The sequence below is a fragment of the Mizuhopecten yessoensis genome, unplaced genomic scaffold (assembly GCF_002113885.1).
Source record: "Mizuhopecten yessoensis strain PY_sf001 unplaced genomic scaffold, ASM211388v2 scaffold10131, whole genome shotgun sequence".
NCBI classification, from domain to species: domain Eukaryota; kingdom Metazoa; phylum Mollusca; class Bivalvia; order Pectinida; family Pectinidae; genus Mizuhopecten; species Mizuhopecten yessoensis.
This window is the reverse complement of record NW_018408394.1, coordinates 316,756-331,788: the sequence shown is the minus strand read 5'-3', so window position 1 is coordinate 331,788 and position 15,033 is coordinate 316,756. Positions and strand designations below refer to the sequence as shown.

Genomic DNA, 15,033 nt, shown 5'->3' with positions numbered 1-15,033 from the left:
AGTAAACGACTCGGATAATGTTGATATCACTGGCATCTGATTACACTATTTTTATCTTAATCAGCACTTTCATCATAGTCACATATATATCGCTGACGTGATGTGTCAATTTAACGCGATATTAAAATAGCCAAAAGTTCGCTTGAGAGGGAGAAAAAGGTGAATCTTATCTTCGTATAAAACAAGCTAGATTGGTTATCTTCCTTGCTTATATATATTCTACCACAAACTTCGATACAAAATATAGATTAATTCCGTACCTGTAATTAAACCATAAGATAAATTTGTCGCGGTTTTATTTACTTGTTCTGTTTTTAAATCTTTAACTGGAAAATGAAAAAGTTCATATTCCCGCGGTCCATCTCCTTATAGGGATGTATGTAACAAACATTAGAGTTACTTCCCTTCCATAAAGTGATGCAATATGGCGCCGGAAAGTGGTAACAGCTGACTGCAGAAGGCTTATGCCAAGTTTCCGCGACTCTTATTGCACAACTAGAGACGCAAACGAAAAAGTTGATATGCAACTGGACACAACGATTCATATATGATAGAAATACATAGGTAAAAATGGACGATCTCGTCGACCTGTTTGGCACCAGCTCAACAGAGCTACCTGCCTCGCTACCGCCTGAGGTAAGAATTGTTTTGTTTTGACATTTGTGACAGCCGGTGTCATTCCAATGTCAATGTTCCATTTTATTTCCTCCGATTTCAGTCTTTTCTTTTCGTTTTCACATGTAAGGTCCCACAGTATTACATTTCTACTTACTCATGTACATTAATTGTTTTCTCTTGATCAAAATTTGAACTTGTTCCAAAAATATCGCGTCATCATTGTTTGTAAACAAACCTAACCAGAATATTTACTGGTAGGCCTATACGTAACGTAGATCTGATTTAAGCCAAACAATACAATTATTTGAGTTCACGACGAGTGTGGTGCCTTTTTTTTTGCTGACTGAATTGTTTTTTAATAATTAGTCTTATTTATTCTTTCATGTGTATTGTGTATACGTGTTCTTTCGATTTGGGCCGTTTCGATTTTAATTATCATCTTGTTCAAAGCACAGGTGCTCGGGTTCTGGAATATATGTGATACATTATCGCACCCACTAGATATCGCACCCTCTTATACTAATAAATCATAAAGTGTGATTATTTGATGGACTTGGTCACCTATTTTTTCATGGCAGTCTTTGTAATATAAGCTTATGCGTTGGCCACAATTGGGAATCAGTCAGCCTTATCTGATCATATAATTTTATAAAAAACTGATCAAACAGAGCTATATGATTGATTTTTTTTAATTGTATGATTATAAAAGGGAGTATGTCAGTATGTGATTTGAATATCTATTGTAATGATTTTATTTTGATTTACTTTTCAATAGGTCGAGGAAGGAAACATAGAATATAAAGTGAGTATATGATTTACAGTATATAGTACTCAACAGAAAGAAAAAATAACAACTTTGTGTTACCTTTTATTTATGTTGTACACCTATATATTACATTAAGATAAGATAAGATAAATTTTATTTAGAGTCGGTGGGTATATAACAAAATAACATATAATGACCGCATATACACATACAGATACATGGTACATAAAATGCAATACATAATTAAGACATCAATTACTAATATCACACACATATTGTTCATATATTACTTTGATAATAGGTATAGTGTTTCACAACACTCAAAGTCCATATACCATATATCAATAAATTGAATTAAAATGAATAAAATTAAAACAAGGCTTTGAAATTAAAAGTTTTCAATGGAGACACTGTAGGCTGGATAAAGAGAAGATGAGGTTAGAGTAAGGGTAAACAGGGTAGTCATCACACTGTCTGCCCAGACTTAACATTTTGAAGAAAATATAAAAATCCAGAAGTCTTTTAAAAATTACTGAAATTCCACATGGCGATAAATGTACACCATTAGGCAGATGAATATGCTTGTAATAGGACGAGGAATAGTGATAAAGATAGTGCCGTCGCTGGGGCTCGAACCCGCGACCCTTGGCTCTCTAGCCCGATGCTCTACTGCTGAGATAAAGGGAAATTCCCTACAGCTTGTAAGGCAACCTAATCAATGCACATCTTTTGCATGTTCCTACATGTAGAAAAAAATAAGATCAAGGTCACTGTTAGTAATAAGGTATTACTGCTCTTTCTGTCCAATTAATACACTGTGTATGTGTGTTATGGCTGTAAAATGGTACTTGGTGGATATCCTACAAAAATAACCATGGTTCATAAAGAACGTGAAAGGTGATGGAATATAGATCAGCGCTTGAAAAGTATTAGAAAATAAAAATGCTGGAAAATATATAATATATTGGAGACAATATATCACTCAGTATGGCATATAATAAAAACAATTATGGTACATCTATTACATATGATACCAGCTTAGGACATTAAGGTAAACACAGCAGGCATAATTCTATTTTCAACACATTATATTTTCATGAGCTTATATGTATATATATACACTGTTGGAATTACTTCTTTGCCCCATATATATATATCATTATTAGCTCACCTGGCACGAAGTGCCAAGTGAGCTTATGCCGTGGCGCGGCGTCCGTCGTCCGTCCGTCCTTCCTCGTCCGTCAACTTTTCCTTTAAACAACTTCTTCTGAAGAACGGACAGGCCTAGAGTCATGATATTTGGCTGAAAGCTTCGTTGGTAGGAGCCCTACAAAGTTTGAGAACGAAAATGACCTTGACCTGTTTTCAAGGTCACAGGGGTCAAATATGTCAAAAACTTCAAACGACTTCTTCTAAAGAACTAAAAGGTATAGAATCTTCATATTTGGCTGATGGCTTCCTGGGATAGAGCCCAACAAAGTTTGAGAATGAAAATGACCTTGACCTACTTTCAAGGTCACAGGGGTCAAATGTGTCAAACACTTCAAACGACTTCTTCTGAAGAACTGAAAGGTATAGAATCTTTATATTTGGCTGGTGGCTTCCTGGGATAGAGACCAACAAAGTTTGAGAATGAAAATTAGTTTGACCTACTTTCAAGGTCACAGGGGTCAAATATGTCAAAAACTTCAAACGACTTCTTCTGAAGAATTAAAAGGTATAGAATCTTCATATTTGGCTGATGGCTTCCTTGGATGGAGCCCAACAAAGTTTGAGAATGAAAATTACCTTGACCTTCTTTCAAGGTCACAGGGGTCAAATGTGTCAAACACTTCAAACGACTTCTTCTGAAGAACTGAAAGGTATATAATCTTTATATTTGGCTGGTGGCTTCCTGGGATAGAGCCCAACAAAGTTTGAGAATGAAAACTAGTTTGACCTACTTTCAAGGTCACAGGGGTCATATATGTCAAAAGCTTCAAATGACTTCTTCTGAAGAACTGAAAGGTATAGAATCTTTATTTTTGATTGATGGCTTCCTTGGATAGAGCCCGACAAAGTTTGAGAATGAAAATGACCTTGACCTTCTTTCAAGGTCACAGGAGTCAAATGTGTCAGACACTTCAAACGACTTCTTCTGAAGAACTGAAAGGTATATAATCTCTATATTTGGCTTGTAGCTTCCTAGGAAAGAGCCGAACAAAGTTTGAGAATGAAAATGACCTTGACCTTCTTTTAAGGTCACATGAGGCAGATATGTCAAACACTTTAAACGACTTCTTCTGAAGAACTGGTAGTTATAAAATCTTAATATTTGGCAGGTGGCTTCCTGGGAAAGAGCCAAACAAAGTTTGCGAATGAAAATGACCTTGACCTACTTTCAAGGTCACAGCGTTCAAATATGTCAAACAGTTCAAACAGCTTCTTCTGAAGAATTAAAAGGCATAAAATTATAATATTTGGCTGGTGACTTCCCGGGATAGAGCTCACCAAAGTTTGCAAATGAAAATGACCTCAACCTACTTTAGAGGTCACAGAGGTCAACAACATTTTAATGGATTTGTTCTTGAGAACTAAAAGGAATGGATTCATAAGATTTGGCTGGTAGCTTTTTGGAATAGAGCTAACCAATTTGAGAAGGAAAATGACATTGACCTACTTACAAGATCACAGGGAAAAGTATGTCAAGCAACTTCTGAAGAAGAATCAAAAAGCATAGAATCTTATAATAATATTTTGCTGGTAGTTTCAACAGATGGAGCCAACAAAGTTTGTGAGGGAAATATTTTTAGTGCAATATAATATTTAATGAGAATATTTTGCTATGACTGCTTAAATATTCAGGTGAGCGATACAGGCCCTCTTGGGCCTCTTGTATTATGATTGACCTAACATTCAAAATAAATCCATTTTAAACAAAGTGTAGTTTTACATATAAATAATTCATGCTTGATTTAGTTGACCTTATTGCAATGTGTATACCCTGGTAATGAAATGGTATACACCTGTATACATGTACCAGTATATCTTTTATGCTAAATACGGTCACCTATTGTATATACATTGTAGTATCTAAACAATAGATAGGACCTAAGGTATATACATATATAATGGTAAAGCATTTTATTTAGGGTAACTGAAATGCACACAATTCACCAATGTAAAAACTGACCTAAACTGAAATGCTTAGGTATCATTGGAATTATTTCACTTGAGTGGTATATTTAATATATATGTATGTGTTTACATGCTCAGACCTACCTATCTCATAGTGTGTATGTAGTAATAGTATGTTATATATGAACATAACAGATTAACTTACTGGTATATCAGTTCATCGGATGTAGTTAAACTTACTGATTTAAACATGATACATTAAACTGGTTATAGTTATATAAATTTTCATTTATGATGAGCATGTGGGAAGTTGATAAACTTATGAGAATAAAACCACTGACACACCCCACATCCATCAACCCTTCTGGTACTGCTGAACATCAGGAAGCTAATAGGAACCTTTATAAATACAGTTTTAATTTTTTCCCAACATGGATTTTGCTTAAAAGGCTTTTAAAGCTATTCCAATATCTGAATGGCTCATTGTTTCGAGTTCTTAATTAACATAATATGAGCATTGCAAAGTTGAATGGGTAATGGTTGAAAAACAAAAGTCAGTTTAATGATGAAAAATGGTAATCCAATTGCAGTAACTTTCATTTCCTAGTTTGTGATTGATGTAAGCTAGATTTTATTGGGTCATAATTTCACAGCTAAAACTAGTCAACCCATCAGACTTTCGGTTAGAACACCTGGTAACCCAGATGAAATGGAGACTAGAGGAGGGACACGGGGAAGCTATCTACGAAATAGGTGTGGAGGACAATGGGATGTTGGTTGGACTTACAGATGTGGAGCTTGAGGCTTCAGTAAGGACACTCAACAAAATGGCAGAAAGGTAAAATAACGCTGCCAAAAGTGCCATCATGTGGCAGATATAGGATTCTAAATGACCTCATTTGATACTTTTCATATACATGATATAAAAATAACTTGAAGTTGTGAAACTTATAGAATACAATCCCACAAATAAAACTAGTCATGGAGAAATGCTATTTGAGTGAAAAGTAGTTGTCATTGTTGTGAAAGTGGATTGGACTTAACATATGTCCAAACATTTCCTTTTGTTATAACCATTTAATGTATATGTAACATTTTATACATGCTTGAGTTTTAAGGGCCACAGTTTATATAATTAGATGTTGTGTAATCGAACACTATTTTGATATTTACCTGTTCCGTGTACATTTTCAGGACCATCACCTTGGTAATGTAACATACCAGTGTTGTAATATTTACCTGTTCTGTGTACATTTTCAGGACCATCACCTTGGTAATGTAACATACCAGTGTTGTGATATTTACCTGCTCTCTATGTACAGGTTAGGAGCCACCACCTCGGTGCTGAGGGAGAGACAGGTAGACAGTGATGAAGGTGCAGGATGTCGCAAACGGGCATTAGAAATCCTTGTTAGAAAAGTTCCAGACGACCAACAGGTAGCACAAATCATATATTTCTCAACCTGTATAATAATTTAGAAGCTGCAGCTATATTATATGTATTCCTACAATGTGAAAAGTTCAGAAATCGGAAGTGTTGTATCATTGTGATTGGTATAGTTGCAGAGTGTTATCCACTATTATTGACTTTCTGAATCCTTGTATATTACAATATTTTACAGTACGTTGTTGATTTTCTGAAAAGCTAAAACCAATATGAGGTTTAAGATGAGTTTTACCTGTGAATTGTGTTTATTCTAACAGTTTGCTTGTTTTTTATTTTTATATTACTAAATTACTTTGCCTTGCAGTTCATTGATCTGCGACTGGCAGTACTGGGGAATGTAGACGCTGGGAAGAGTACACTGCTGGGTGTGCTTACTCAGGGCGAGCTAGACAATGGAAGGGGTCGTGCCAGACTAAATCTTTTCCAGCACCTACACGAAATTCAGTCAGGGCGAACCTCCAGTATCAGCCATGAAATCCTCGGGTTTAATAGCAAAGGGGAGGTAAGTCTACTCTAAGAGCAAAATTTATGCTTAACGTTCTGGCCTATTAAGTGTTGTGTATAGGGTAACCAGTGATTTTTCAGCAGTTTTACCTGGTTGTAAACATTTAGATTTTAACTGTATACCTGTATTTATATGTATGTAATAGAGGTATTACACCAGTTCATTGTAGCTGTTTCATCTTACAGATTGTAAACTACAGTGGATCTCGAACTGTAGAGGAAATTTGTGAGAATTCTTCCAAGCTGATCACTCTTATTGACCTTGCTGGACATCACAAGTATCTGAAGACAACTATATTTGGACTGACTGGTCATGCCCCAGACTTTGCCATGCTGGTGGTCAGTGCTAACACAGGAATGGGTAAGTGTCATTGTGTCTGTGACCATTGACCAATCACTCAATATCCAGGCAGGTCAAACGGAATTGTGAAATGTCTTTGCTGACATTGAAAATTGATGTATGTGTCCATATATTGTTTGGGGTGTGCTTGTTGTCATCAAAAAAAGAGGGAATGCTGTTGGATTATTGTAGCAGTCTGTACAACCATTATGTCTTATTTGTACTTTACCTAACTTTAATTACTATGTACTATTTATTTGGAAGTTGAAGCAACACTGGTTTCTTCAAACTTAATTGAATTAGTAGACTAAAGTCTTGTTTTCTACATTAAAATTAAGCCAATTCGTTAGACTGGTTGATTTTGTTATAAATGTGTTGTATAAATATGACTTTCCTCCATTATTCTATGCGTTATTATTCTACAATGTGTGTTTTGGCTATAGCGGGGACCACTAAGGAACACCTGGGGTTAGCCCTGGCTCTAAACGTGCCTATCTTTGTCGTGGTCAGTAAGATAGACATGTGTCGTAAGTATCTGATGGAGAGGACCGTATCTCAGCTCGAGAAGATCTTAAAGTCCCCAGGATGTAAGAGAGTTCCAATGCGGATCAAGACTGAGGACGACTCCATCACTGCAGCCACCAACTTTGACACAGACAGGTAACGCGACGCACTTACTTTATGTGTACATGATGAATATCACAACTGCTACATTACCTAACAGATTTGATACTAAGTAATGCCCCAATCATTGTTGTACTATAGGAGTGGATGTAATGTGTTTAAGGTTTGTCTATATAATGATACTAAGTAATGCCCCAATCATTGTTGTACTATGGGAGTGGGTGTGTTTAATGTTTGTCTATATAAACCTGGCACTTCTGCCATAACATGAATAACAGTAGGTTTGTTAAAATCAAATATACATTATATACATTCTAAAGGAGTGCATAATAAAGTGTTTTTTGCATTTTACTGTTTTTCAGAATAACTCCAATTTTCACCATATCAAGTGTAACGGGGAAGAGCTTAGATCTGCTAACAACATTCTTGAATGTTCTTCCCTCTGTGAAAAATGTCAAGGAACGAGAAAAACTAACTCAAGACCTTACAGAATTCCAGGTAATGTTCTTTACATTATGGTTCATGTATTTATAGCGTCCGGAAAGGAATCCAGCATCAGGTCTAATTAAAATTGTTTGTCATAGGAAGTGTTCTCAAAATATGAAATAATCTTTCAAAGAAATTCTGTTAAAAAATGTTAAATGCCTTTTAAAAAAAATGGTTTGTAATGCAGCAGGAAAGAGTGAATTGAAAAAGGAAGCCACTTGGTTGTAGCGTGGAATTATGTTTTTACCACCTTTATGATTGAAGGATGTAAATCGGTATTTTTCAGATTGACACTCTGTTTTCGGTGCCAGGAGTGGGGAGTGTTGTGGGAGGCACCATTCACAGGTAAGAGAATCAAAAACATTTACTAGTAAGACAATCTGTCACCAAGACAGATCAGCTCTAATGTTTTAGCAAGTTAAGCTAGGTGTCTGTTGTATTTAAAGTTTGTCAGCTTTCTTCTGTCCATGAATAGAAGTCAAAGTATCATATTATAGATTATAAGTCAAACTTTAAATTCAAGCTTTAGGATGCTTTCATAGAATTTAGGATAATATAAATAGTATGGTATCTGCTTAACTGTGATCAAATACCTGTTTTTGTAGGGGGTCTATCAAAGAGGGAGACTGTCTACAGCTGGGGCCTGTAGAGGGGGGAGAGTTCCGCAAGGCTGTCGTCAAAACAGTACACAGAAACCGCATGCCATGTCGCTTCATTCAAGCTGGGCAGACAGCCACAGTAGCCCTAGCTAATGTGGAGAGGGAGCAATTACGCAAGGTACACATCCACCCAGCCAGGGAACACCGGCATTTCTTGTACATGTAGTAGAAATGGTTAAAATAAATGGTGATGACTAAGTTCAATTTTCATATGACTTCCTGTAATTTGTCATTGATTTAAATATATATGCAAAGCAAACATTTCCAAAGTAGCTGTTTCACCTTAAATATGTGACATTTATGATTATGAAAGAATTACCTGGTAATTGATTTTGAAATAATGGTACCTGCTAGGTGTGAAGCAGAATAGGTTAAAGGGTCCCAAAATTATAACCTTTGTTAATGATTGACCATTGTTTGTAGGGTATGGTGCTGGTGAGTCCAGAGATGATCATCAGTGCATGTGAGGAATTTGACGCAGACATATACCTCCTGTACCACTCCAAACAAATCACGACCGGGTTTGAGGCCACCATACACGTCGGAAGTGTATGCCAGACCTGTAAGATCATAGAGATTGAAGGAAAGGTAGGTACCTCTGTTTCTATAGCACGCCTGATAGATCATGAGGAAATTCTGATCACCTTAAGGTCATTATAAAGCTTAAGCTCCATGGGTCTAAGGAATGGGTTCAAAATGGATCGGAAGTGCCAAGGTGCTATCTAAAGTGTGAATGTCACTACCTCTGGGTCACCCATTTCTCCCTGAAGAGGGGTCAAATTTTACTACCTCTGGGTCACTCATTTTTCCCTGGGGAGGGGGTAAATTTCACTTCTACTGGGTCACCTATTTCTCCCTAGGAAGGAGGTCAATTTCACTATCCCTTGGTCGCCCATTTCTCCTTGGGGAGGGGGTAAACTTGACTTTATTACCAACATCATTTTGTCAAGGAAACCACCATCAAAACCCATATTTGGATTATATGTACTATCTGTTTTTGTCACATCACTGCAACATTAATAATAAATGTATTACAACTCGGGGCCTTGTGTTGTTTTGGGGGAAATTATGGTTATCAATATCATATCCTTTGAAGCCTTGTACTTGTCTTACTTTATAAAATGTTAGTGTCTTGTTCCCCACGTTCAGTAATGAAACAGGAAATGTTCATTTTTGGATAACTTTAACATGTGATTGAAGTTTTTCAGTTGTAAAGATAACATCTATTGTTGGCTTTTAATGGTAACCATGACATGTTTTGTTTCCAGGAATCCATCAAAACCAATGAGAAGGCCCGTGTTAAGTTTAGGTTGTTGAAACAGCTCGAGTACATGAGAGTAGGGTCCCGTCTTCTTTTCCGCCAGGGCACCACCAAGGGCATGGGGGAGATAGTCAAGACTATACCATGGCGAAATGAGGAGGCCATGCGTTAAACCAGGAACAAAGTTTTAAATTGTGTCTTTTTGAAATGATTTTACTTTATTTATTGGATCTAGTCTGTTTGGATATATATTGGAATGGCGGCAGCCGACCAAATACTACCTATATCATCAAATGGAGTGTATTAACAAGTGTGTTTTTCTAGTATAATTTTCCAGTATTTTAATGAAGTGTAAGTGACCTGTACATTATTTTTACCAGTGATCTGTATGTCACCACTTATGATAATGTGCTGTTCATAAGTATTTCTCAGTAAATTGAGGGATAATTTTTGAGTATCATATATCCAGTAATAACACTGTTGAGTGATTTTGTTTTTGAGAACGTTCATTTTAAAGAGAGATGATTCTACAATTTAAAAAAATATTTTGAGTTCATGAACAGTGGAACTATTTTTATGTAGTTTGCATAGAAATTATAAACACAAGTCTGTAATAAAAGTTTGTTTTACACAGTTCAAACCATTCCTTTTGTGTAATCACACAGATTTATTGTTAATGTTAATGTTTATTGTTGTTGTTGTTGTTGTTGTTGACATGTTGTTTAAGATTAACTCTTTTTATTGTTTGCTTCCACCGTGAATTATATATTTCATTTGGAGTTATAGAACATTTAGTAGCCAAATGTTCCTGTTTGTTGAGAGTTTTTGGAGCAAGCTTTCAGCCATCAAGGTATTGTTGGCTGGAGGTCCAACCCCAGTGTTACAATGTCTCATTTCTTAACTTAGAAACAATGTTGTAATGTGTAGTTAAGATCTGATACCAGTGCTTTTATTACGTCCAATAATCTTATTGTTACGATGAATACCTGTCAGTCCTCACCAAATCATTTATGCATGCAAATTATATTATTTTTACCAGGTGTTAAGAAATAATGAGACTTTTTTCAGAACGAAATGTAAGGCACCTGAATACGACTTTTTAAAGTGTGAATTTAAAAGAAATTTTTAATTTGTTTGATTATTAAGATACACTGTACTTTTTTGTGTGCAGTATTTGATTGCAGGATCTGATGTCAGTTTGGATAGTGTTGATACGTAATGTGCAATAGTATATAGATCATTGAGAACATGTGTAAATAGCCTGTATATGTAGTGTCCTGAAGCGTTGTGGCTGTGATTTGTACATACAAGTTCTGCTGATATGTCGTAGCTGTTTTTAAAACTTTCGCTGCCTTGAAGCTGATTCGTTGTTATTTATCGAGTGAAAGGTGTGAATCCTCAGCGCCATGCACTTTAAAACTCAAGTTTAACTTAAAAGCCAACTCAAAGGCTCTAACAGTTTTAATGTATAAACATTGAAATCTGTCATGAAATGGTTGCCTTCTATATATGAATTGTATGTTTGTTAGGTACAATGTTTTACTGTAGACGAGGTACAATGTTTTATTGTCGACAAAGCTGTAGACGAGGTACACTGTTTTACTGTAGATGAGGTACAATGTTTTATTGTCGACAAAGCTGTAGACGAGGTACACTGTTTTACTGTAGATGAGGTACAATGTTTTATTGTCGACAAAGCTGTAGATGAGGTACAATGTTTTATTGTCGACAAAGCTGTCGACGAGGTACACTGTTTTACTGTAGACGAGGTACAATGTTTTATTGTCGACAAAGCTGTAGATGAGGTACAATGTTTTATAGTCGACAAAGCTGTAGACGAGGTACAATGTTTTACTGTCGGTAAAGCTGTAGACGAGGTACAATGTTTTACTGTCGGTAAAGCTGTAGACGAGGTACAATGTTTTACTGTCGATAAAACTGTAGACGAGATACAATGTTTTACTGTCGATAAAGCTGTAAACGAGGTACAATGTTTTACTGTCGATAAAGCTGTAGACGAGGAGCAATGTTTTACTGTGGATAAAGCTGTAGACGAGGTACAATGTTTTACTGTCGATAAAGCTGTAGACGAGGAGCAATATTTTACTGTCGATAAAGCTGTAGACGAGGTACAATGTTTTACTGTCGATAAAACTGTAGACGAGATACAATGTTTTACTGTCGATAAAGCTGTAGACGAGGTACAATGTTTTACTGTCGGTAAAGCTGTAGACGAGGTACAATGTTTTACTGTCCATAAAACTGTAGACGTGGTACAATGTTTTTTCTGTCGATAAAGCTGTAGATGAGGTACAATGTTTTACTGTAGACGAGGTACACTGTTTTACTGTAGACGAGGTACAATGTTTTACTGTCAACGAGGTACAATGTTTTATTGTCGACAAAGCTGTAGATGAGGTACAATGTTTTATAGTCGACAAAGCTGTAGACGAGGTACAATGTTTTACTGTCGATAAAGCTGTAGACGAGGTGCAATGTTTTACTGTCGATAAAGCTGTAGACGAGGTACAATGTTTTACTGTCGACAAAGCTGTAGACGAGGTACAATGTTTTACTGTCGATAAAACTGTAGACGAGATACAATGTTTTACTGTCGATAAAGCTGTAGACGAGGGACAATGTTTTACTGTCGATAAAGCTGTAGACGAGATACAATGTTTTACTGTCGATAAAGCTGTAGACGAGGTGCAATGTTTTACTGTCGATAAAGCTGTAGACGAGGTGCAATGTTTTACTGTGGATAAAGCTGTAGACGAGGTGCAATGTTTTACTGTGGATAAAGCTGTAGACGAGGTGCAATGTTTTACTGTCGATAAAGCTGTAGACGAGGTGCAATGTTTTACTGTGGATAAAGCTGTAGACGAGGTGCAATGTTTTACTGTCGATAAAGCTGTAGACGAGGTGCAATGTTTTACTGTCGATAAAGCTGTAGACGAGATACAATGTTTTACTGTCGATAAAGCTGTAGACGAGGTGCAATGTTTTACTGTCGATAAAGCTGTAGACGAGGTGCAATGTTTTACTGTGGATAAAGCTGTAGACGAGGTGCAATGTTTTACTGTCGATAAAGCTGTAGACGAGGTGCAATGTTTTACTGTCGATAAAGCTGTAGACGAGGGACAATGTTTTACTGTCGATAAAGCTGTAGACGAGGTTCAATGTTTTACTGTCGGTAAAGCTGTAGACGAGGTACAATGTTTTACTGTCGGTAAAGCTGTAGAGGAGGTACAATGTTTTACTGTCCATAAAACTGTAGACGTGGTACAATGTTTTTTCTGTAGATAAAGCTGTAGATGAGGTACAATGTTTTACTGTAGACGAGGTACACTGTTTTACAGTAGACGAGGTACAATGTTTTACTGTAGACGAGGTACGATGTTTTATTGTCGACAAAGCTGTAGACGAGGTACAATGTTTTACTGTAGACGAGGTACAGCTGATCTGTTGTTGACATCCAAAGTTTTAGTCGAAGGACTCTTATTGAAGAGGGGAAGTCTTTGACTGAGGTTTTAAGGCCTGATTAAAACCTGATAAATGTATTGCCATTTGTCCCCATGACCTATATATTTGACTAATATGTAGGTCTCTGCCGTGATATTTCTATCCTGTGTATAGTATATGCACCTGTCTTTCTTCCATTAAACCATAACCTTGTATCACCAATCCACATTTATGTTCAATGCATCTCATTTCATATTTTTAAGCAAACATTTTATAGTAATTTGTTTTCAAATCAGATAAAGTCAATGTATGTTTTTACTTGATAGTTTTGATTGAGCTCTGTGACAGAATCGGAGCATATTACACACTGTAAATAAAGTGAGGTTTTGTGTAAGACAGTTTTCACTATTATTGACATGGATTGTTTTGAATTTCCTTTACAGTTATTTTGTAGTTTTTAGCTGAATGTAATACATAATAAAACAATGAAATTAATCAAAAGTAGAACAGTTCTTTGATTTGTTTGTTTCCCGAGTGGATCAGTGTTTTCAGTGAGGAAGCCCACCTTTGAGGCTTTCCTAAAACATTTTCAGACACTCTCACCATGAATCAAACTTGGTGAATGATGTAGAACAACCGCCGGAGTCGCCAAGACAGAATATAACTTAGCGCGTGTATAATACTATAATTCATAAGAAAACAGTGACATACAAACGTCTGTTTACTTGATAGTTATTGGAAAAGATGAAATAAACAACCTGTTAACCTGATGCTTTGCATTTTATTTCTCTCTATCAAAATATGTATTAAAGCAATATGCCCCTTAAATATATTAAAATAATATCTGCATACAACATAAAATCACTCGCTCTCCGTTCCCAGACTTCACTCTGTTCTCTTCACCTTTCATATAACTAATAACTAGCTTTATTTTACTTTGATGTCGGGTGCGTATAGTATACCAGTACATGGATCCATTTTACTTCAGATTTGTGTATTTGAACACTACGGTATATAGTAATTGTATACATACATGTAGATGTGAAAATTCCCATCAGTGTTATGGTTAAGTTTATTATACTTGCTTAAGTGAACAAAGTATGTTATTCTAAGACATTTCATCAGTACTTAATTAAATAGCTTCTTTAATAAATTACTCGGGTTTAGATGCAGCATTATAACGCAATCATATGAGTTTATGACATAAAAACATTATGTCGCCCATAAAAAAAAAGTGATGTCACAAATTTACAGCAAAAGTAAAACAAGGAGTGTATCCTTGCATTTTTCTCGGTCAAATTCTTCAATGTTTATGAAATACACAATTGTACATAGTGTGGTTGAGCATACTTTAAAAGAATCTCATTCTTGTTCCCATTCCGAGTTCTTATGTGATAGAATGATGTTTTAGATCCTCTATCAACCTCATTTTACAAAGTTCAACTTGAATCAAGTTTGTAACAGTTTCTGCCTTTCAAGGGACATTCATATGTATACAATGCATAAATAAATGGTATGATGTACAAGACGAATAATGTATTGATAATTATGATTAAGACCATTTAAGAAACATCTAGTGTGTACAGTATTCAAAAAGGACTGTAATATAACCACATGAGCTTGTTACGAGGCTAGGTCCCATTGTATCAGAAGTAAAGTCCTACAACCACATGAGCTTGTTACAAGGCTAGGCCGCATTGTATCAGAAGTAAAGTCCTATAACCCCATGAGCTTGTTACAAGGCTAGGC

The 15,033-nt window shown here is 36.0% G+C and overlaps 2 protein-coding genes across 2 annotated transcripts; both read left to right on the top strand.

Annotated features, from left to right (window-relative positions):
• The first annotated feature begins 418 nt into the window (after positions 1-418).
• Positions 419-11,165, top strand: LOC110459590 (GTP-binding protein 2-like). Its single transcript, XM_021511920.1, has 12 exons — positions 419-636; positions 1,394-1,420; positions 5,155-5,339; positions 5,824-5,938; positions 6,253-6,450; positions 6,639-6,813; positions 7,236-7,452; positions 7,779-7,914; positions 8,189-8,247; positions 8,508-8,679; positions 8,985-9,149; positions 9,830-11,165. Exons 1-12 carry the CDS (start codon positions 571-573, stop codon positions 9,992-9,994), a joined length of 1,680 nt encoding a protein of 559 aa, XP_021367595.1. The 5' UTR covers positions 419-570; the 3' UTR covers positions 9,995-11,165.
• Positions 10,625-13,128, top strand: LOC110459586. Its single transcript, XM_021511915.1, has 3 exons — positions 10,625-10,672; positions 11,352-11,951; positions 12,277-13,128. Exons 1-3 carry the CDS (start codon positions 10,625-10,627, stop codon positions 13,126-13,128), a joined length of 1,500 nt encoding a protein of 499 aa, XP_021367590.1.
• Positions 13,129-15,033: the final 1,905 nt, after the last annotated feature.